Source organism: Anarhichas minor, unplaced genomic scaffold (genome assembly GCF_050575085.1).
Source record: "Anarhichas minor isolate MPS153535 unplaced genomic scaffold, ASM5057508v1 ptg000024l, whole genome shotgun sequence".
NCBI classification, from domain to species: domain Eukaryota; kingdom Metazoa; phylum Chordata; class Actinopteri; order Perciformes; family Anarhichadidae; genus Anarhichas; species Anarhichas minor.
Window position 1 is genome coordinate 9,803,301 of NW_027466470.1, and position 21,415 is coordinate 9,824,715.

General features: G+C 40.6%; 2 protein-coding genes and 4 non-coding genes across 6 annotated transcripts; all 6 read right to left on the reverse strand.

Annotated features, from left to right (window-relative positions):
• Nucleotides 1–719: 719 nt before the first annotated feature.
• rps8a (ribosomal protein S8a) lies at nt 720–4,399 on the reverse strand. The gene is made up of 6 exons (XM_076098159.1): nt 4,363–4,399; nt 3,313–3,419; nt 2,935–3,034; nt 2,533–2,708; nt 1,852–1,981; nt 720–873 (listed from the first exon to the last, which is right to left on the reverse strand). Exons 1-6 carry the CDS (start codon nt 4,364–4,366, stop codon nt 764–766), a joined length of 627 nt encoding a protein of 208 aa, XP_075954274.1. The 5' UTR covers nt 4,367–4,399; the 3' UTR covers nt 720–763.
• Nucleotides 1,340–1,408, reverse strand: LOC142956949 (small nucleolar RNA SNORD38). Its single transcript, XR_012956063.1, has one exon. It is a non-coding gene; the product is annotated as a small nucleolar RNA SNORD38 (small nucleolar RNA).
• Nucleotides 2,123–2,191, reverse strand: LOC142956955 (small nucleolar RNA SNORD38). The gene has a single exon (XR_012956068.1). It is a non-coding gene; the product is annotated as a small nucleolar RNA SNORD38 (small nucleolar RNA).
• On the reverse strand, nt 2,803–2,873 carry LOC142956956 (small nucleolar RNA SNORD38). Its single transcript, XR_012956069.1, has one exon. It is a non-coding gene; the product is annotated as a small nucleolar RNA SNORD38 (small nucleolar RNA).
• LOC142956957 (small nucleolar RNA SNORD46) lies at nt 3,160–3,266 on the reverse strand. The gene has a single exon (XR_012956070.1). It is a non-coding gene; the product is annotated as a small nucleolar RNA SNORD46 (small nucleolar RNA).
• A 1,454-nt stretch (nt 4,400–5,853) lies between the features above and the next one.
• hectd3 (HECT domain containing 3) lies at nt 5,854–13,398 on the reverse strand. Its single transcript, XM_076098041.1, has 20 exons — nt 13,336–13,398; nt 12,523–12,974; nt 12,036–12,289; nt 11,799–11,934; nt 11,424–11,545; nt 10,487–10,600; nt 10,211–10,293; nt 9,927–10,092; nt 9,569–9,650; nt 8,996–9,178; nt 8,769–8,821; nt 8,496–8,664; nt 8,287–8,400; nt 8,083–8,172; nt 7,530–7,736; nt 7,319–7,448; nt 6,839–6,913; nt 6,630–6,711; nt 6,453–6,524; nt 5,854–6,214 (listed from the first exon to the last, which is right to left on the reverse strand). Exons 2-20 carry the CDS (start codon nt 12,874–12,876, stop codon nt 6,130–6,132), a joined length of 2,571 nt encoding a protein of 856 aa, XP_075954156.1. The 5' UTR covers nt 12,877–12,974; nt 13,336–13,398; the 3' UTR covers nt 5,854–6,129.
• Nucleotides 13,399–21,415: the final 8,017 nt, after the last annotated feature.

Below are 21,415 nucleotides of genomic sequence, written 5' to 3' on the forward strand. Positions count from 1 at the left end.
ATGAACTGAATCAGATCATTTTTAATAGAGAAAGATGCATGTGTAGATTTTTTTGGTTAGGTGTTGTCCGTTTAAATTTGTGTGTTCTGAGGCATAAGTACTAAGGTACTCTTATTTGTATGAAGTAAATATATTCTGCTGTTAAGCCACTGGCAACTAAGTACTATATACTTTTCAGTATTTCTATTCAAGAAACTATTTTAACCTTTACTCCAATACATTAGGCTAGATGTTATGTTGCTATATATATATATATATTTTTTAAATTCAACTTGAGGTATGGGCAATTTATAGTCATTGCCACTAAAATGGCAATTTTGTACATCTTTCCTACTTTGCAATGCAACTCGATATTCCTCTGACTGAACTAAATTTGATCAATTCAAATGTCCCACTGATGTAGACATAACTATGTGTATTTATTCTTCCAGTACAGGTGACCCTGCATTCTACTGGCTCAGCCTCCGACTGTTTATCCCCACAGCCATCTGTGTAATACTGAATTTAACAAAGACCAGTAATTGCATGTATTGGTTCTTGGCATTTGTCACCATCAAGTGGTAATCTGAATGTTAAAATGTTTATTTTTCATGAGGTGTCACTTCCTCAAACCTGGCTAATTAGATTAAAAACACATTGCATTATTGCCATGTGGCCAAGCGTAGAAATAGAGTTTCACATCACCAATAAACAGAAAGTAAAGCAGTGGCAGCAGACAGTTTGGGGTGTTTGGATTTTATTGAAGTATCAAACAGCTGAACATCTATTTGCCTTTCTTGGCCTTGATCTTCCTCAGGTAGAACTCAAGCTCTTTTCCCTCCAGGATGTAGCCGTCTGCCCTGCCACACTGGCCGGGTCTGGAGGCGATGCAAGCTGCAGGAGGGAAGAGGGGAATATAGTCAGTGATGAGGCGGAAAAACCGTATCAAAACATAGTGAGGAAATAGTGCGTCAATCAAATAATCTCAGGCCGAGGTCAGTTTTGAGGTTGCAGAAATTTTAAGGCACTGTACGGTTAATATTGACAGATTATAAAACTAGAAGCAAAATTGAAGATGATTAATTTAATCTTATTCGAGTACAAGTGTCAAAGTGCTTCTTTCACAGCCAATCTGACACCATTCTATAAACGCCCTGCTGTATCATCAGCTGTTCAACTCTACACATGGAGGCATTCCAGTACAAGTACAGTCATCTATCGGCCACGTAACAGCCAAATGCCTAGCTTAAAGGCAACAGAGATGTAAGGGGCAAGTTCTACATTTAATTTCTTAAACTTTAACACCCAGATAGGTGCGGTGAATTAACGCTGCAGCAGATGTCCATGTAGGCAACAGGTCTTTCTCAGAGTCATCATTATCATCACTTTCATTCAGTAGCAGAACTGGACAAAGTTATCTTCATGGAAAGACGTGCACCACATCAGACAGCACTTTTAACAGATGCCATGTAAAGAAAATGCCTTTTACAGTTATTTTGTGACCCTGGTTGCATGTAGAATTTTCAGTCTAAATAAGTAAACAACCCCAGACTAGGAGAGTTACTCCACAGGATCAGAATAGTACAATTACACATCCCTAAAAAAAAAGTATGCATTTCCCAGGACAAGAGAAATATTGCATTTAAATGTTCACCCAAAATCTGAAATGATGAACCCCAACAAAAAATATTTTCACAAATATTACAAGACTTTTGAATCTTGCGCCTTAATGAAATTAATTAGCATTTGACCTGAAATTTGAATTATTCAACCAAAAGCCAGAGGCAAAAATTGAAGGAAAAAAACCCCCAAAGAGCCAATGACATTTCTTTGAAATGAACTACTGGTAGACGAAGCCATGTTGAGACTTACCAAGCAGCTTTCCCTGCTGGAACTGCTCCTCCAAGAGGGTGCTGATCTTGGCTGTCTTTTTACGCTCATCGTACTTCTTCTGGGTCCTCTTTGACCTTTTCTTGTTCAGGACCTCTTCCTCCTCAGGGGTCTATAGAAGATGGGGGAATAAAGTTCATTGGATTTAAGTTCACACTTCTCCTGCTGAGCAACACTAGTTGATTTACAATAAATGTAACACTGCAGTGTAGAGAATGGGTATTAACACGGCAGCCCATGTAGGTAACAGGTCTTTCTCAGAGTCATCATTATCACCACTTTCATTCAGTAGCAGAACTGGACAAAGTTATCTTCATGGAAAGACATTCACCAGGTCAGACAGCACTATATAATCTGGTGACCCTGGTTGTAACCTTTTCTATTATATCATATCAAAAAAGTTAATCTATTCATACATTAGGAGCCCACTAGTAATCACCCCCAAAAAGGTGTCTTTTACACAAAGAACAAACTTCATACAAAGTTGGACTCTTGAGCATTGAGCTCTAGTAGTACGAGAGGAAGTGTCATCTTTGTGTAGATCGGACAAAAAGATGCATTCTCCAATGTATTGGCACAAGGGTCGCGTGTTGTGTGACGCAGTTATATTTCTCACAACCGAATAAAAACAAGATGTATGAGACACAACATTATTACACATACCAGCTTAGCTCCCTTTTTGCGTCCCAGCGGAGTGGCAAAGTGGGCCTCATACCACTGTCTGTAGGGAAGGCTGTCGACGAGCACGATGCAGTTCTTCACCAGGGTCTTGGTTCTGACCAGCTCGTTGTTGGAGGCATTGTAGACAACATCAATGATTCTGGTCTTGCGTGTGCAGCCTGTGTACACAAACAAAAGCCATTAGCAACAGCAAATTCTCCCCCATTTTGGTTAACGAATAACATTAACTAGATCTTTAAAAGTGCAACAGGTCTTTCTCAGGTGTCTCGTTATCACCATTTTCATTCAGTAGCAGAACTGGACAAAAGTTATCATCATAAAAAGACATGAATAACATCAAAGAGCAGTGTCATGCAATTATAGTAGCATTTGAAATAAACTTACACTCAGAGCCCCATGAGAAGTTACCAACATCTAGCCTCAGAGCACGGTACTTCTTGTTTCCACCACGGACCCTCACCGTGTGGATGCGACGAGGTCCAATCTACATAAATCGACACATCCTATTTTAGTGTTGGTGCAATTTGTGTGCTTATGGATTCAGGTTATCCATGTGTAGAGATTGAATTCTGATGGCTCATGGAAAACAGTACTATGCACATATATTGAAGCGTGTCAGTGTAACTATGACGAGTCCTAACATTGGTAAGTCTAGAACTTTGAACCAAAACGGCTCAAAAAGACATACCTAAGGTCGTTTTTTCATCACCCACGCGTAACATCAGATCAATTTAGAGCAAGTAAACACTGGCATATACATACTTTTGTGTTTGCAGGAGGGCGTCCAAGCTCATACTTCCTTTTCTTGTGGTAGGGCTTGCGTTTACCGCCGGTCTTGCGGCGTTTATGCCAGTTATCCCTTGAGATACCTTAATAAATGATTAAACAAGAGCAAGAAACCGGTGTTAGATTATTGGACAACTCACAGGAAAACTCAGCACAAAATTATGATCAATGCTTGAGCGATCAGTTCTCCAAGGTATAGGTTGTCCGCAATTGTAATTATGGATTCCATGAGTTTCATCATATCGCTCAAGCAAAGGTCCCTTCTCAGCTTAATGGTGCCTGCATATCTGTTAATTGAATAAGATCATGGTGAACTAGGTTTAGGATAATTTAAACAAAATATTCCATACAGTGTGAAGTTCTACTGAACGACCATGTGATGCACGTAGTGATTTAAACTCTGCCCAGACACAAGTTAGAACAGAAATGTCGGGCCCTTACTATCACACGATGGCCTTTTAAGAAATAACATGCAACTCGTGTACCCAAGATGCGCCTTTGTTAACTTCACGTTAGTTATATTTTTTACACAAGTTATGTTAAATGTGTCCACACTTCATTTTCAAGTAAGTATTATTCTCAGGTTCACTTTAAGAGTTTCAGTTTAGCAGCGTGACATGTTCACCACCATCCTGCTAACTAGCTAATGCTAACATTAACGTTGCCTCTCCACTAGCATGGCGCAGAACTAAACAATACTTTTGAACGGCAGAAATACAACAACGCGGGATCAGGCTTACATAGTATAATACCCCACAAACGTCAAACCGTGCCGTTTTCTATTAAACTAGAGCCCCAGAAGCTAACTCCATGGACAACGAGTGCAGCCATCTTGGAGCATTTCACAAATCCATAACAGATTACTTCATTAAAATACAACAAACTGACTGTAGACAGCTAAGTTAAAGATACATCTCTTCAAATAACGTTTAGCGACAATATAGCAAACCATTAAAGAAATATTCCTTCGATAAAACATCAGATGGACAAGGATTCTCCCTCCGACCCGAGCATGAAAACACGTACCCATTCTCAGGCGCCGGCTAGAAAGAGGGATCGCAAAGGCTCATGGGGAAGCTTGAAGCAAGTTGTTCTCGCGAGAATTCTCGCCGAAGCGAACGGTATTCTCGAGGGTGAGTTTTTTTTCTTTATACATTCACGGGTTTTGTTGGACACAGATTATACAGTAGTACCTCTGAATTAATTAACGATAAATGCAGTAGAATAAGTACTGAGTAATATCACGGTATAGAAATTCTACTTGTATAAAAGTACTAAAGTATTAGCATCAAAATATACTTAAAGTGGCAAAAGTAAAAGTAGCCTACTCACTATGCAGAATGGTCAATTCTAAAATATTAAATTGATTGATTATAGTTATTCATAAATTAATGTGTACCACTATTGCAGCTGGTAAATGTGGCGCTAAATTTATTTAATGTATAAACTGTGATATTACTATGTCTAATCTACGATATGATATTCCATCATATTTTATTTGTTAATTATATTTTCTATTAATAATCTGAAACTGATAGTAGAAAATTACAATATTTGCCAACATTTGCCATGTAGTGGAGTAGAAGTACAAAGTAGCGTAAAATGGAATTACAGAAGTGAAATACAAATACACCAAACCGGCACAGTTGCTTTGCACCACTGATTAATAATGATATAATTCTATCCTTGTAATTTTGCTAAATGTAGTCACCTTTAACAAATCTTACTAAATAAATGAGTTTAATGTACAAAAGCAAAAAATGTTTTACTAAAATGTAATTAGCATTAACCCCTTGCATTATTGTATTTGTTCTATAGTATATATATATTATACTTGTAATTAACCATTGTTAAATTATAATTATATTTCGTCAATATCTATAAATAATCTAAATATAAAACTTGATCAATTGTTACATATGCATGCTTTTATTTTAATTCCATTAATACAAAACATATGTATACATACAGCAGATGAATATAGAGATATAAAAATATATAATTTTTGATTTATCTGTGAAAAGCTAGAAAGGACATTCATTTCATTTATTTGTTTTATTATAATTGTATTATCCATTTATTTGTTCTGTAATAGGATAGATAATTCAAAATTCAACTGTCTGAGTCATACAATCTACATACAATCTAGTATTTTATTTAACAAAAACCTGGTTTTGTACATCAGTTATTTGTTTTTTATTTTTACCCTCAGAATGCAGTGGTTTGATGTTCATAAAGTTACTAAACTGCCATCTCCTGATGTACCGTACAATGTTATTTGTTTTTTTATTATCAGCGAGCTCTAAAAATGGGTTTTCTCCGGCTTCCTCCCACAGTCCAAAGACATGCTGCTTAGGTTGATAGAGAACTCTATATTGCCCGTGAATGTGAGCGTGAATGGTTGTCTGTCTCTAAGTTCCAGCCCTGTAATAGTCTGCCGACTTCGCCCAATGTCAGCTGAGATCGGCTCCAGCCCCCCTGCAACCCTGAATAGGATAAACACTCACAGATAATGGATGGATGCTGTTTCCTGTTTTATTTGTACAACATTACTCATGAAGAAAAGTCTTATGATGTCCCATTGACATTGAAACCTGCCACAACTTGTAAATTTATTTTTAACACATCCCTTCATTTAATGTTTCATTCAGAACAATATCATTTCCATGTTTCCAGATATTTATTATATACAGCTAGGATTAATTGGCAGTTGTGTAGATATGGTGATGCAAATGACAAGATGTCTCTCCATTCAACAAGATGTGTAAAGTGTTGAGTGAAGCAGCAGTGAGTTCACTCTTCCCAGGGGCTCATGTCAGTGTCGATGGCCACGCAATTGTAAGCAGCGTAACGCAGCTTCTCCTCACAAACTTTAGCACTGCAGGACAGAATGAACAAGAGGACAGGAAAGGATTGGAGGCTATGAATGTAATATTACTGTCAATAAAAAGCAGTTTCACAAAAAGTTCACAAGAGCTCAGAGCATTCTATGAATTTAATTAAGTGTAAGATGGACTATGAAAGCAACTGGTATTCAAATTGTGTTTCGGCATAGCACCATAAAAACAATACATCTTTAACACGATTGTAACACATCCTGCCGAACATTGACATACCTTGGGTAGTTGGGTAAATAAAGAGTGCTGGAACATGTGGAGGACCGTGGAAGTGCATCGGTCGTTTCGATGCTAAAACAGAAAAATGAACAGCATCGTGTTCTATTGTTAGCATTTCGCTAGCAGACAGCATATTTGACTGTAATACTTATATGTAGGGGATTTACTTGCACTCACCCTTGTTTGTCAGGAAAGACGTAGATAGGTGCAGGGAGCCGACTTCGACCAGTTACAAACCTCAGAAACCTGCTTCGATCCTCTGAAAGCAACATTTTAAGTGTTCACCATAAATGTCGCTCATTTCTTCAGTACAGCAGAGGTGAATATTTTCGGCATAACAAATACACATTCTCTGTAAAATGTTGACAAGTAAACAGTGAACTGACGATTGGTGAAGCTCGTCAGTGCTTCCCATAAGTGTTGCACTCTGACGTCAATTTGTTCCAGGTCCTCATAGCGTGCTGGTCGGGAGATAGAAAAAAACATGAATGAGTCCTTATGACAATATTTAATTGAAGACGATCATTAATCTTTTCCTTAACTTAATTAATAGCTGGGCACCTTCTTAAAAGGATCAATTTGGTATATAAAAAATTGGGTTTTATTAACTTTACTTTCAATTTATCCTCCAAATGACGTGGTTTGGATGATCAGAGTACATTTTTTGGCTTCTTTACATCCTTTTTAACTGAAAGGTGCTTATCTTGTCACCATGGATATCAGTACAACACTTCATGGCAGTCCAACTAATACTTGTTGAAATATTTCCATCTGGACCAAAGTAGTGGACAAACATAGCGTCACCTGTTCAATCAATGCAGAAATTGCGTTTATTGTCAAAGATGAATTCTAAGCTGGACACTCACTGAGTCGTTTCAGGGCCTCCACAGTGATCTCAGGGTCTCCACACACTTTCTTTTCCACTTCCTGCCAGGTGAGCATGTCGAGCACCGCCTGAGGAACCACCTTCAGCAGCCCTGCCTGCATGGCTGCAATCTGTAATACACAAACAGACAATGAGGCACATGAAACGCAATTCGATGATTAAGCGATGTATAGGAAGGCAGTAAGCCCCACCTGCTGCTTGCTCTCCTCGAGCCGAGCCTTCTGCACCAGGCGGATGAACTCGCTGCGGTCCTCGTAGCGAACAGCCACGTTACTGCCACCGGGGATGAGCTCCACCATCTGGTTGTCGCTCAGCAGGGTGGTGTACACCAGCTCCTCACCAAACCTAAACTCGTACGTCTCCTGGTCCAAGTTCTCCATGGCATCCAGCAGGTTCACCTGAACACACACACAAATTTAACTTGAGACAATGAAGGACTAGTGGCCCCACCACAAGTTAGAAATTATAAATGATTTTTTTCAATTGGAATGCAGCATTGGGAAAGACACAAGACGGTGTGGCATGCTTTTTGTCAAATTCAAAATCGTGATACAATGAGATTTATTGGTAATTTAAGTAAACTTGAATCAAATATAAAAAAAGTACCAAAAACATAAAATATTGATCTGGACAATTCTTCTACCAAAGAATGTTTCAGACTCAATGTGCTGTACATACTTGAAACTCAGTCTGCAGAGCCTAAACTTGATATTACATCACATGTAATGGTTTGAATGTCCTCACCAGAACAGAATCTACAGCTGGGAAATCTTTATTCCAGCTGACAGCCTCCCCAGTTAGCTGCTTCCACACCAGCCCGGGCAGAGCCAAGACCTACAGGGTGGGACACAGAAGAAGAAGCCAGAGAATCAAGCCTCTACATCCAACCACTCTTTCTTCACAGCGTTGTTAACGACCGACAATAGGTGGAGAATGAGCATCACTCACCAAGAAGTCTTTCCCTCTGAGAGCAGCTCCCATGAGCTGACCGATCCAGTCATACTTTTGGAACTCTTTGCAGGACGGGTTGGGGACGTAGTAATCTCTGGCCTCCAAGGAGCCCTGCCAGCAAGTGAAAAGAAAGGCAGAGCCAATGAGAACCCTGTCCAGTCAAATCTACAGTCAAAAAAATGCAGGCAGCAATGGTGAGTGATTACCGTGTTGGACGTACGGCTGAAGAATGGCAGCGGCATGGGACACTCAGCTGAGCTGGGGCACAGCTCCTCAGACATGTCAGCCAGGCTGTCCCGAAATCCACCTCCCTGGTCAATGATTCCCTCTGCAATGAACTTACATTCCCACCACTGGTCATACCGGGCAGGCCATCTGACAAACCAAGAGGAAAGATGGTTAGTTTAGATTTTAAGGCCCCTCGAGTTTGAGTTATATTTAGGCAACAAATGTCAGATGAGCCAGAGAAGCCTGCACACCTATAATCCAAAGTCTTCTCAAATTTGTCAGACGGCTTGAGGCCTTCATACACCTGCAAGGAGAAAAATAAAAACCATAAGGCAATGGTAACCATACCCATAATGCATCAGACAAATTCATGAAACCTGACTCTTCTCCAAGCCAGAATCCCCTAACACTCCCGTTGGTATAAACGCATCTCATCAAACCGAAGGAGGAGGCGTCACACTCACAACGTGTTTTATACCTGATTGAACACAGTGTTCTTGCAGCTGGTGTCCAGAGAGGGGTTGTCTCTGTGCTCCATGGCAAGCCGTCTGTTGATGTACAGCCGGGGCATGAAGTTTGGCTTACTGGTCTCTGAGTCCTTCAGGCACTGTGTGATGAGGGCTGAGCGGCGTTTGGACAGCAGCAGGAACTGCTTTATGCTCTAGAGGGCGCCAGAGAAGGTCATTTAGGAGACTTTTAAAGTGTGTGCCTCAAGTGAAGTACAGATCGGTAAATCAGCATATTATCAGTATGACCTTCTACCAGCTTTAAAAGACTCTTTATGAATCAGCTCGTGGTAGTGGGATGGTATCAAATATTAGTGAGCAATTTATTCGTCTGTTTGTTTTTCTAAACCTGTTTGTTTCTTCATTGTGTACAACGGAGCACTGAAAGAATGCTATTTCACTCCACTTTATATTGTCAGTTTTACCTTTTTCGTATATTTACTATAAATCTGGTAAGAACATCGGTTTGGAGATTATTGCTGCTTATTGCCTAGTTGTTATTCAGTATCAGTCTTGTATATTTTAAAAACTCCACAATGACTTACTTTGATCTGGTTGAAGGTACCCAGACTGTAGTCCCAGGCTGGTACCAGGTGTGGGAGCACGCTGTCCAGGAGACAAATGAACCTGCAGAGAGTAAGACATAAGAATACAACTGACACAAACATTGACAAAGGTGTAATACTTAAAGCAACATAGACAATCACAGCACTGCATCTGACTTGTATTTCAGAGATTTATATATTCGGAGTCACTGGTTGATTAAAAAAAGAATTATCATGACATTTCTAAAACTTTCTGGACATACACTTTGTCTGGTTGTCACAAAAAACACCACCATTAGGTGATAAAAATGTAACTCCATGATGACTGTAAGAGCCATGGCAGTAAGATGAATGTTACCTCTGGATGACCAGCGCTCTGCGGTACAGGACGTCGGGCGTGTTGCCCTGCAGACGGGGGTAACGCACCAAGTTAGAGGACTGGAAAACATCCGCGTTCAGACCCAGGTCTCTTTCACATGATGACTTCACCTTCAAACCTCGGATCCGGACATCTATGCCCTCATCTGCAGAGACAAAAACGTTGTTTCAGGTACATTACGACACTACAGAAGCTTGTGCAGCCAAAGAATCACAGAAAATATCTGCTCAAATTTCCATAGAAAACATGCTCAAAAGCCATACCTCTACATTCCTCAATCCGGACCTCAATCACAGGCAGGTGGGCCGTCATATCCTCCAGCACACATACTTCTCCAATCAGGTTGCTGCAGGCAAAAGAAGAGCAGAGGTGGTTCAAACCAACTGTAGTCAAACAGACCATGAAATAAGTAAATGGGGCTAGACCAATATATCAGGTGGATATTGGCCTTCGTTTTAACAGATCAGATTTTGTCTGTTGTAATAATAGGGAGGTTCCTGCATTTAATAACAATAATAATAATAAAAGAAAGAGCTCACTCGTCTAAGGTGACGTCACTCAGCTTCTTCAGGTTGTCTCCCTCTCCTCCAAACACTGTGACTCTCTTGGGCATGTAGTTGTCGTCTGTAGAGTCCACTGTCAATATCAGCTTACTAGAGAGCAAAGAGAAGCACGTTATATATATGATAAAGACACGTCTACGGACAGAGCGCAGGACCCCAGTGGGACGGGAGGAGGCAGACTCTGTCTTTACATCGATGATGCTTGGTGCTCAAACACAGTCATAGTTGATGGAGAATGTTTCCCTGATGTCGAATTATTTATGTCAAGATGCCGGCCATAACATCTGTCCAGAGAAAGCACCAGTGTTTTTGTTGCTGCGGTTTACATTCCTCCGGATGCACATTTAAAAAATGCACTACATGATTGCTCTACTGTTTTTGTTTTGTCATGTTCTTCTTGTGTAGCATGAATGGACTAGGCCACAACGGCATTTCGTTGTACAACCGTCTGTTGCAGAATGACAATAAATGATCGTTAAACCTTGAGTGTCTATTCACACCGCGGTCCAAAGTCTTACACATTGCATTGTAAAAGTACATGCAGTCAATAACTACCATATTACAAAACTCCAAGAGCGCAGACCTCCGCCAAGGCAAAAATACCCAATCTCGAAATGTTAACCAAAGTGAACAATAATGCGTGTATCCGCCTGCGTGATATGGATAAGCGCCAAGATTAAATGTGATCTTCCTTGTCCCGTGCTACACCCTTCCACCAAGTTTCATGTGGCAGAGATAATATAATAGAAATACGTGTATAATATGTAGCTGACATCGAAAAATGACAAACAAAAACATTAAATACATTAAGTTCAGGGTTCGGATTACAATGAATAACCTAGAAAACCGCACACACACACTACAGATGGCACTAATATCTTGTGACTTGTCACTTTGTTGCTCAGCAGCTTACTTGACCACAGTGCCTTTCTTCATGTGCAGGCGGATCCAGTGTTGTCCCTGCATGCCGTCGCTCTCCCAGTAAGTTTCAATGTCGCCGTCCGTCAGACAGCTCGCCCCTCCGCTGGGATCCTCCTGTCGGCAAATATCAAGGTAATCCATGTATTAAACCCTTCACTGACTGACTTGTTATTACACGTTTTCCACAGGATTCAATCAATTCAATTGAATCAATTCAATTGAATCCGTTGTATCATCGAAGTAAAAAAAAGTAGAAGATAAACAGACTGAATGTTTGCTTGCCTTTAATACTCGTACGTATCTCAAGGACTGCAACAGGAACAGGAAAAAACAACGAAATACAAACACCTGAGCGCACGTGACTCACCGAACATGAGGAAACATCAATACTGGTCACGCACTGCTTCACACTCCCCAGGTTCTCATCCTCTTTCCCGATGTGGTCATAGAAGTAATGCACCAAGTCCTCGTCACATTCGTATGCCCAGGTGGGAGGGACATACCTTGAGTATTTGAAGGGGAACAACACGGTTGATTTGACAATCTGCTCAGTCTAAACACAAAGTCTTGACTTTCTAATCCGATTCATCACAAACATGCTCACCTTAGCTTCTGGACGGCAGCGTCATCACACTCAGCGATTTTGGGTTTGGAGCCCATGTAAAGTGCGTTCTCCACACTCACCACCTGCTCCCACCTGTTGCAGGGCTTGTGGTCGTAGCCGAAGAGCTGCTGTTGTCTGCTGATGGTCTCCGGTGACTCCACCGGCACCAGCCTGTCGCCTCCCTCGGTGTGCTTACACACCAGGATCCAGCCTTCCTCCAGCTCCTGGCTCGGACGGTGCTCCTCCAGTTGCTCCTGGATGCAGACACGGCTTGTTATGTCAACATGTTTTCCCACCACATTTAAAATTATTTAAACTGAAGTAACAGGTAATAAAAGCATCCTCGCCAAAGAGGGACAAGTAGGGTCGTGCGGGATGTGATTCACAAAATAGCCTGGTGTTAAACTGGAACTTTCATTTTCAGCTGATATACTATTTAATGGCTCTGGTTCAGTGAGTGTAACCTGGAAAGGAGAGAGAATCTTACCTTATTGATTTTGACCCACAGGCCCTGGCTGTTGCAGTATTCCTCCCCTGTTGTCCGGATACAAGTCCCTTTCTTTGGTTCTATGTTGAACTTGCCTAACTTCTTAACGTGTGGAGTCTGGTGTGGACTCTCAAAGACGGAGACGAGCGTTTTCCCTAAGGTGGAGCCTCCTGTAGATGCTCCGGCGGCGGCTGAGGAGGTGGACGATGAATCCTTGCAGATCTTGTAGCACACCTCTTTGGAGACATAACACAGACACTCCGGCACCGCCTCGCTCCTCTTGAAACACTCTATACACCTGTTAAGAAAGCGGATCCTGCCAAGCAGCAGGTGAGGGTTGTCGCCCAGAGACATGATGATGGTGATGATGGAGGTGACAGTCAGCAGCTCAGCAGCAGGGGGGCGTCAGCTAACATTACACCACTGTCCTGCCTGGTTGAGCGTGGATGCTCCTGTCAAAACAAAGCAAACACAACCGAATGTTCCTGAGAAACAGAGCATTCAACGAACGGTAGCACAATCCTGTGATTTAGTTTGATATTCAGCTTTCTTTTACTGGAGTCTAAAAGGTGAAACGAAACCCGCTAATCAGCGACCAAAGTCTGTTGACACAGTAAGAAGAGTATCGGCTCCTTCTCTGAAGAGCTAACATTTGCTAGCTAGCTAGCTAACGTTAGGTGTTAGTTCAATTTGTGTATCCAGGGACGTTTACGATGTATATTCTCCACAAAATCACGTTAATTTCAATCAGAAGTTACGGAGAGAAAAGTACTTGGTGAGCCAGAGGGATGTCTAGAATCAGTATTAACGTACCCTTACTGCCGGTGGTATTGTTAAATGTGAAACTCGTCTATTGGACTTCGTTGCAATTCTGACAACGCGGAAGTGCATAAGAGACTCTTGAACCTCTCCAAGTTCCGTCGTTGACATTTCAAAATAAAAGTCTCACCACTGTATTCATTAATCCCTCATTTTCATGTTACATATTTAATTGGTATTTATTGAGAAATAAGAACGGAAATTAATTAAATGTTTTTTTTATCAAATGCTAAATCAAAATTTTAAGTTTTAGGCATAACAGTGTCAGTGTCAGTTGGCACTCTGCAGATGCTTAGATGCTACGCAAAAGTGAAAAACTTTGTTATTCATTATTACAGCTGATTATTTATGACTATTAAAGTAGGCCTACTAATTAGTGAAGACTGTATTTTGTTCCTTTTTGTTTCAAAACAGCCTAAATCATAACGATTTTAGCGGAAGTATTTCAATAAAGTAAATTTCAAAATAAAGTTGAACCTGGTTGCTCAACACCAGCATACAGTTTTAAACCAGCTAACGTTACATATATTGACTTATTCGAACCGTTGCTGAGTTACATTTTCCATCCAATTTCAATGGGTCCTGTTTATATTCAAGGATTTAAGATCTACGTGTAGAATTTTTTTTTTCTCCAGTTAACACTGCTCCCTATATACAGGGATGGGTCAAATGCAGAGGTCAAATTTCGTGTATGTGTATATGACAATAAAAAAGGGTTTCTTCTATTCTATTCTAATTAGAATCTAGATAGTTGTGCGGTTATAATCGCTGTTACACTCAAGAGAGTCGTGTTCAGGTTTGAAAATAGAAATACACAACTCTAACAACTCTATCATCATTAGCATGAGCCATCTGAGGCCTGTTCATCAGCCCCAACCAACCCAGCACTGTTTCAATGGTCACTTAGGATTTACTAAGTGACCATTGAAATGCAAGGTTGGTTGGGGCTGATGCAAGGTTGGTTGGTTGGGGCCTCAGATGGCTCATACTAATGTTGACAGAGTCTGTAAATGAAGTTAACATGGGTTATTGCTCAAAATCAGCTGGCTTCACGACTGATTTTGTGCTGCTATTTTCTTACTAACTTAAGATACTTCACTGCATCCTTTCACTCTCTCCCTCCACTCAGATAAAACACCCGGACAACAGAAACACACCAGAGAGGTCAACGAGGCCGGGAATACTGAGAGAGAGCTCAGAAGGAGACGGCTGGCAGCCAAGTGTCCCCCTCAGGGAGAATGGCCAAGCTGCAGTTAATCATTGTGCCAACAGCTGAAACATGACCAAGCGGGCCTCCTTCCCCTAATTAGAGAAAATGAAAACCAATGCGCTTGCTTCTGGAAGAGTGTGAACCAGAGGTATGAAGCTCATTTGAAAGATATTCAGGTTATGTCACGGAGTATTGATATATTGTGTCTTTTTGAATCAGCCTTTTGAGTCTGCAGGAGCACCAGCAGAGGGTGGTATAAGTCACATTTGTAAATAACAGGAATGTAGTAACAATGTAATGGTGCATTCACGAAGCTACTATTTTTCAGCAGAAACTACACTGCTGATGCTCTCATTATAGTAAAAATAATATTTTGGGACAGTTTCTCCAGGTATTCTAACAAATGATTTGATCAGGTTGAAAACAAGCAACATGATTTTTCAGAGTTTAAAGTGGTTAAATATGACACCATGATGTTGAGTGCCTACAAAACACCATAAATAAGAGCCAAACGTCCACAGCAATAGTTTGAAATATAATATTACGTTTTCTGACAATGATCACATGTAGGTATGAAACTTGACCTCTGCATTTAACTAATCTTGAGCATTAGGAACGGCAGGCTGCCGTGTAGCACCTGGGGAATAGCAAGGGGTCCAGTGGGGTTCACTTCAACATGCTTACAGGAAGAGAATGGGATTAAACTGCCAACCATGTGGTTAAAGAACAACCCGCTCAATCCCCTGAGACACAGCCGCTCCCAAAATTTAAATTCTATCGATGTGCCAAATCCTGTGAAAACCAAAGAGGGCCAAAAATAGTGTAAAACATTTAGTCTGGGATTCAACTAACCACATTCGCTACAGTTGTAACGTAAGTCTACTGTAAAGCAAACTGAGACATTGTAGGTAATCAAAGACCAATTTTGCTTTTCTCCCCCCTCCATATAGCAGCCAAGAGATTCATTTGAGCAGTGAGAGCACCATCCAGGAGTTAGTTCATTATTGTATTTGGCAGAGCCGATGGCGAAGCCAGAGGAGGCCGGGGAGATTTCCAGACGCTGAACATAGCTGTGATTGGCCACTGTGGGCCAGATGGTGCCTTCTTGGACTTGTGGCCATTCGACTTTCACAGCCAAAGGTCCCTTGTTGCACAATACAGAGATTATGTGGTTGAGTTTAAAAGTCCTGAGAGATCCCTGATTTATAAAATTATCTTTGAGTTAATTGTTAATTTGGATTGGCATTTAATAAAGTTATTTTAGTATTTACACAATACTTCAGGGTTTAAACAATATAAGATGATATAAAATTGCCTCAGTCGAGACCTTTGAGTTGAAGCTCCCATGGCGATAGTCTGTGTGACATTTGGAACAGTAATCCAATAGCACTCCATCCAAGTGTCTGTGTTGACAGGGAGATTATACCCCCTATCATTATTCTCTCACTTTTCAATGTCAGTAATGTGTTGAAGATACATTTTGCTGTCGGTGGAGTGTCTCCTTCATCCAGATATTTTCTGAGAGGAGAACAAAAGTCCTGCTTTGTAGTGAAGATGGAAGGATTAGATGATGTGAGAGGACGACGGTCTCTGAGAGAGCTCGACACCCTTTTACTGGCACCCGTCACTGTTTTATCACGAGGACAAACCGTCCGTCCTTTGGCTCTAAGTGGTGATAGGAGTGGAGCATTGACTGGATTAACAGAGGCAGTGGAGGGTAGTTCTGTTTGGTCTTCGCCATCTCTTCTTACTCTCCTCTTGAAACTCTTCTCCCTAAGCTCCAAGAGCTCCTCTGTAGTTAAAGATAGGAAAAGCAAGGCTCCAGCAGTGGGATGAAGAGTAAAGTCAAAGCCGTGGAGAAATGTGTCACTGGCTGGGAGACTTGGCTTGTCAACAGCATGTGTCTGGTGGCCTCCTACCTCTGGAGCAGGCTGTGTGATTTACTCTGCTACAGGAGGAGGCGCAGAGCATCCACTTCGCCTGCCATTCAGGTATATATACAAGGCTGTTTGACTTGTTGAATGATAATAATTGAAAAATTAGCTGAGGAACACTCACAGATTTTTGTTAAAAGGAACTAGACTAGAATATTAACCTATTAGTAATGGTGGTTGTTGATTTAGGGCGTTGAATATTTTACAGTTCATTTTTGTATTGTGTGTTTTAATGAATGACAAAGGTGGGTGAAAGACAGTTTCCCACCTTTGAGGACAGAGAAGTTGTATTATATTGTATTCTATCGAAAATCCGCCAAATTGTATTGTCAAGTGTCCTACTGAGAGATTACGGAACAAAAGTGTGAAGACTTTGCTCGATTTGCAAACTCCTGCATACGGTTCCTGTAGGAATAATATGATTGTTTAAAATGGGAAGCATCAGATGAACAGGAATATAGTGTATACTACATGAAAATCACATAATTCACTGTTTTCAGCAATGAATAGTTGTGTAATTGCTTTAAACACAATGCCTTGACCAGTTACTAATACAATAGATCCTGTCAAAAACTTTTGGACAGTCTTCAGAGGGGAAGGCAGCAGCTGCAGCATCTAACAACCTCCCTTACTTGATAATCTCACTGTCCTTGTAGGAATATCCTATTAGACACCAGGAATAGTCATTCCAGAAAGTGTTTAACAGTAGAGACATATGCATATTTAAGGTGACGCTTCGCAGGTGAATGAAATCTTGAGGTTGATTAAACATAAAGTTATTCAAAATGAAACTAGAGACAGCAATGTCCTTGCCTCGACTTTATTTGCTCTGTTTATTCTCATTGATGTTGTTTTTAGTATCCTTGGAAGATGCTATGATGCAGGGTTGGCATTGAATACCACTGATTTACCACAATGTCACTGTTGCACGACAAGAAAAATGTGTGTGTACGTGTGTGTGTTTGTTCTACTGAGAGAATAGACTTTGAATTCTGCGGGAAAGATCCAGCTCATAAATTCTGCTAAACACAACAGCAGGCAGCAGAGGCCTGGTGCTGCTGTGTTGTAGCATCAGATTTCATGACGAAAGGCTGTCAACCACAAGGTGATGGAAATGAGTTTCCTCACTAATCATAGTGTTCTAATTACTATTATTACTTTAACCTCAGACAACAAACAAGCACCACAGATGCATGCTTTCTAAATGTCACTGATATAGACTTGAATAACCTTTACAACTATTATAATTTGTACACGTCTGTGCCTACTTAGGTTTATTTGACAGCTACACTATATTTATTTGAATTATACGTAAACATACTATGGTTAGATATTTTAATTTAATTTATATTTATTTATTGTCTACTTATAACATTACTTTATATATTTCAGTTTTGCCTCAGCACTTTTTTTAATACCTGAATATATTAAGCCATTTCTTTCTTGTCTTTAAAATATATTTAGTTTGTGCATTATCTCCTTACCTTTGCACTCACTTTCCCCACATTATCCTCCAGCTAAATGTCACATTTAATTTAATTAGGTAGCTCAACATATGGTGGGTAACCCTTCCAGCAGCAATGTGGTGCTCAGTAGTTGAAGGAAAGATGAGACTGGTAATCATGTGTGTTTTACTATGTTATGGATAGCAGCAGGAAGGATAACATATGAGATAAGGAGTTGATGGTGTTTATGAGTGCAGAGTTTAGAGAATCTGGCGTGAAGGTACAATGAGCTCTGACGGTAGAGCGTGAGAGTTATAGTAGTGTTTTGCTGCCATCTAGTGATTTCTGCATTGCGACTGTGAAGTAGTAATTGGTGTATTAATACAATGGTGACATTGCATGGGGTGGGAAAAGCAACAGACTGAAAACCTTTCAAGATCAGTGCAAGAGAGCTTCTCTGCCGATATTCACTTGAGGAGTTCTGTTCCAGTTATTTGCCTCAAAACAATTGGATATTGCTCATTCTCTCGTTAACTGCTTCACATTGTGGAATGCTAATTTATGCAGAGCAAAATCTGCCTCAGAATAAATAAACATTACACATCTAAATACACATACTGGGTCTTTATGCCGTCAGACATTACTCCTCAGAGACAAGCTGACGGGCACCCTCTCTTGTTTCCATTCCTCTCTTGACATTCAGGAGATCCACACTGACATTTACTGTTGTAGATCTATGAGTATGTGACTAAGCTTTCTTTGTGTTATGTCACTAACCTTTATTACCCTTTGACATCCTCAATGTAAAACGCTTCTTACGTTTCCACATCGATAATAATAGTGCTTCTGGGAATATCTTCCTCAAGTACAGGCCTCACTGTACTTTACTAAAATGATTTCTAAGAACAAGTACGATTACTTGTGCTCTATAGTAAAGCGAGTAGCTTTGGGTTTTCAACTGTTGGTCAGACAAAAAGGTTGATTTAAACATGTTAACTTGGGCTTTAAGAAATTGTTATAGACAATTTGTTTTACCTGTTTTCTGATATTTTATAAAAAAAAATAATTTAATCAAAAATGAATCTAATCCTGAGTTGCAGATGCACACAACAAAAGTTAGTGCCACTCCACAATCCTCTTGTGTGCTACATGTGTATGCTAATATGGCTGAAAACACTGCTGCTGTCGCAACGCTCACACACACAATCCCTTCTAGGTCGTGAGCAGACACATGTATTATGCTGGAGGAGTTGTATAGATGCAACTTTTTCCCTCTTTGAAAACTTGCCACTATTTTTATTGATACTTTGCAAGTCGATTGGTAAGGTGTTACAAAAGTTTCTGAGTGGAGTATTATTTCAAATCTGACTTTTGAGCTGTGGAGTCTCATTGTCCATCCTTTACACAGATGGACAATGCCACCTGCTGTTCAAAATAGAATCTGATTCAGTGAGTCAATGGGACCAGGAGCATACAGTTCCAAATGTATTCATACAACACTGACCAAAGTGCTGTACAAGCTAAACCACAAAAACAACACACTAAAAACACAAAGACCAGCTATCCCATTCAGTGACTTGTAGGTACACAATAAAACCTTAAAATCCTAAATTGTACAGGGAGCCAGTGAAGATAGGCCAGTACGGGGACATGTGCTCTCGCCTGCGTTTTCCTGTTTCCTGTTAACTGCAGCATTCAGAATCAGAATCATCTTTATTGACTAAGTATGTGTGCTCACACAAGGGATTTGGCCGGCTTACACAGAAATACTGAGTGGAAATACATGGACTGGGTGATTATGTACAGTATTTAAATTTACAGTTTATTTTAAAACATTTGTACATTATTAGAGAATAATATTCTCTAATGGCAGCAGTGGATGTTTTGATGTTAGAGGGTTATTGAAAGTGAGTGACTGATGTTAAGTGTTCATCAGAGTGACGGCCTGTTGGAAGAAGCTGCTCTTGTGTCTGGTTGTTTTGGCGTTCAGCGTTCTTTAGCGCCTCCCAGAGGGGAGAAGTCCAAACTGTTTGAGTCCAGGGCGGTAAGGGCCTGCAGCGACGTTTCCTGGATGGAGGGCAGGCTGGCACCAATGTTTTTCTCTGTAGTTCTTATTGTCCGTTGTAGTCTGGTACTGTCCTGTTTGTTGACTAAAGCTCACAAACAGGGTCCTTGCGTATGGGGAATCGAGGTGTTGCGGAATGTAGAGCAGTCCCATGTTGACTGCATCATCCACTGACCTGTTTGGCTGGTAACTGCAAGGGGTTCAGCAGAGGTCCAGTGATGTCCTTCAGGTGGGTCAACACCAGTCTCTCAAAGGATTGACCACAGGTGTCAGAGCGAGGGGCCTGTGGTCATTTGATCTTGTGATGGAGGGATTCTGGACCAACTGCAAGCGTGAAGGGATGCCTGGCTAACACCTACATAAAGGGACTTACAATAGTCTAGTCGGGTCGAGATTAAAGCATGTTTAACATTTATAACATTTTTTATAATGTTTTTAGAACAGTTTACATAATTTAGTTCTTCACGGCGTGTCCAATCGCAAAAGGAATCAGAGCATATCCAATGAAATCTCTCAACATTTGGATACTTTGGTTTAGACGTGATACATTTATCACATTTCAAACAGACATGTGGAATACGCATGTATGTACAGTATGTGGGGAGTCAACGTATTGAATGAGCAGAAGGTATTTTTAATAACCTTATGTCAACAAATTAAAAAAAAAGTCTAACACTCAGCAGAATACGTTTACATGCCAAGAGAAAACATGAGAGGGAAAAACAGTAGAGACGTCTTGGACATTAGCACGAGGAGTTAAGTTTCACCGCTGCCCACACACATTTAAGCCAACAAGTTTCCAAGAGAAAGTATAGCCGGAGCTGGCAGGCTGTGCGATGTGTGAGTGGAGACTGGTGAGGCGACATGGATAGTAGCCACAGCACTCAGCCCTGCTGCCTTCCAGGACATTGTGTTCTCTGTTGGGGAGGTGGTGCTCCATTTTTAACAGTTCACCTTGTCCCTGTGCCAAATAAAAGGCCTAATACAGAAGGCCATGCAGGTCACATTATTCAACCAGACTGTACCTCCCACGAGTGCTGGCTTGTATTAATGAAGATGTAATAATAAGATGTCCATGCATTTCTGTGCATTTTTACTCTTTTTACTCACAGGAGGTTATGTAATACCCTCTGGGATCAACTTCTTTGTTTGGTCTTCATTCATTTGCCATCATCATGTCTTGATCGAAAGTGTTCTCAAAATCACTTAATAGATTTGAAATATTTTTGAAGGAAAAATGCTGAATATATTCTCTGGTCCTATATATAGTTAAGATAATACTGTTTATCTCGGTCAAGTATCATTGCAGATTGAATATCTCTGGATTTTGGGGTTGGTCAGACAAAAGTGGGATTTTTGAAGACGTCAGCTTGGGCTTTGGAAAACTGATTTTAATTTATTTAATAACGATAACGACACA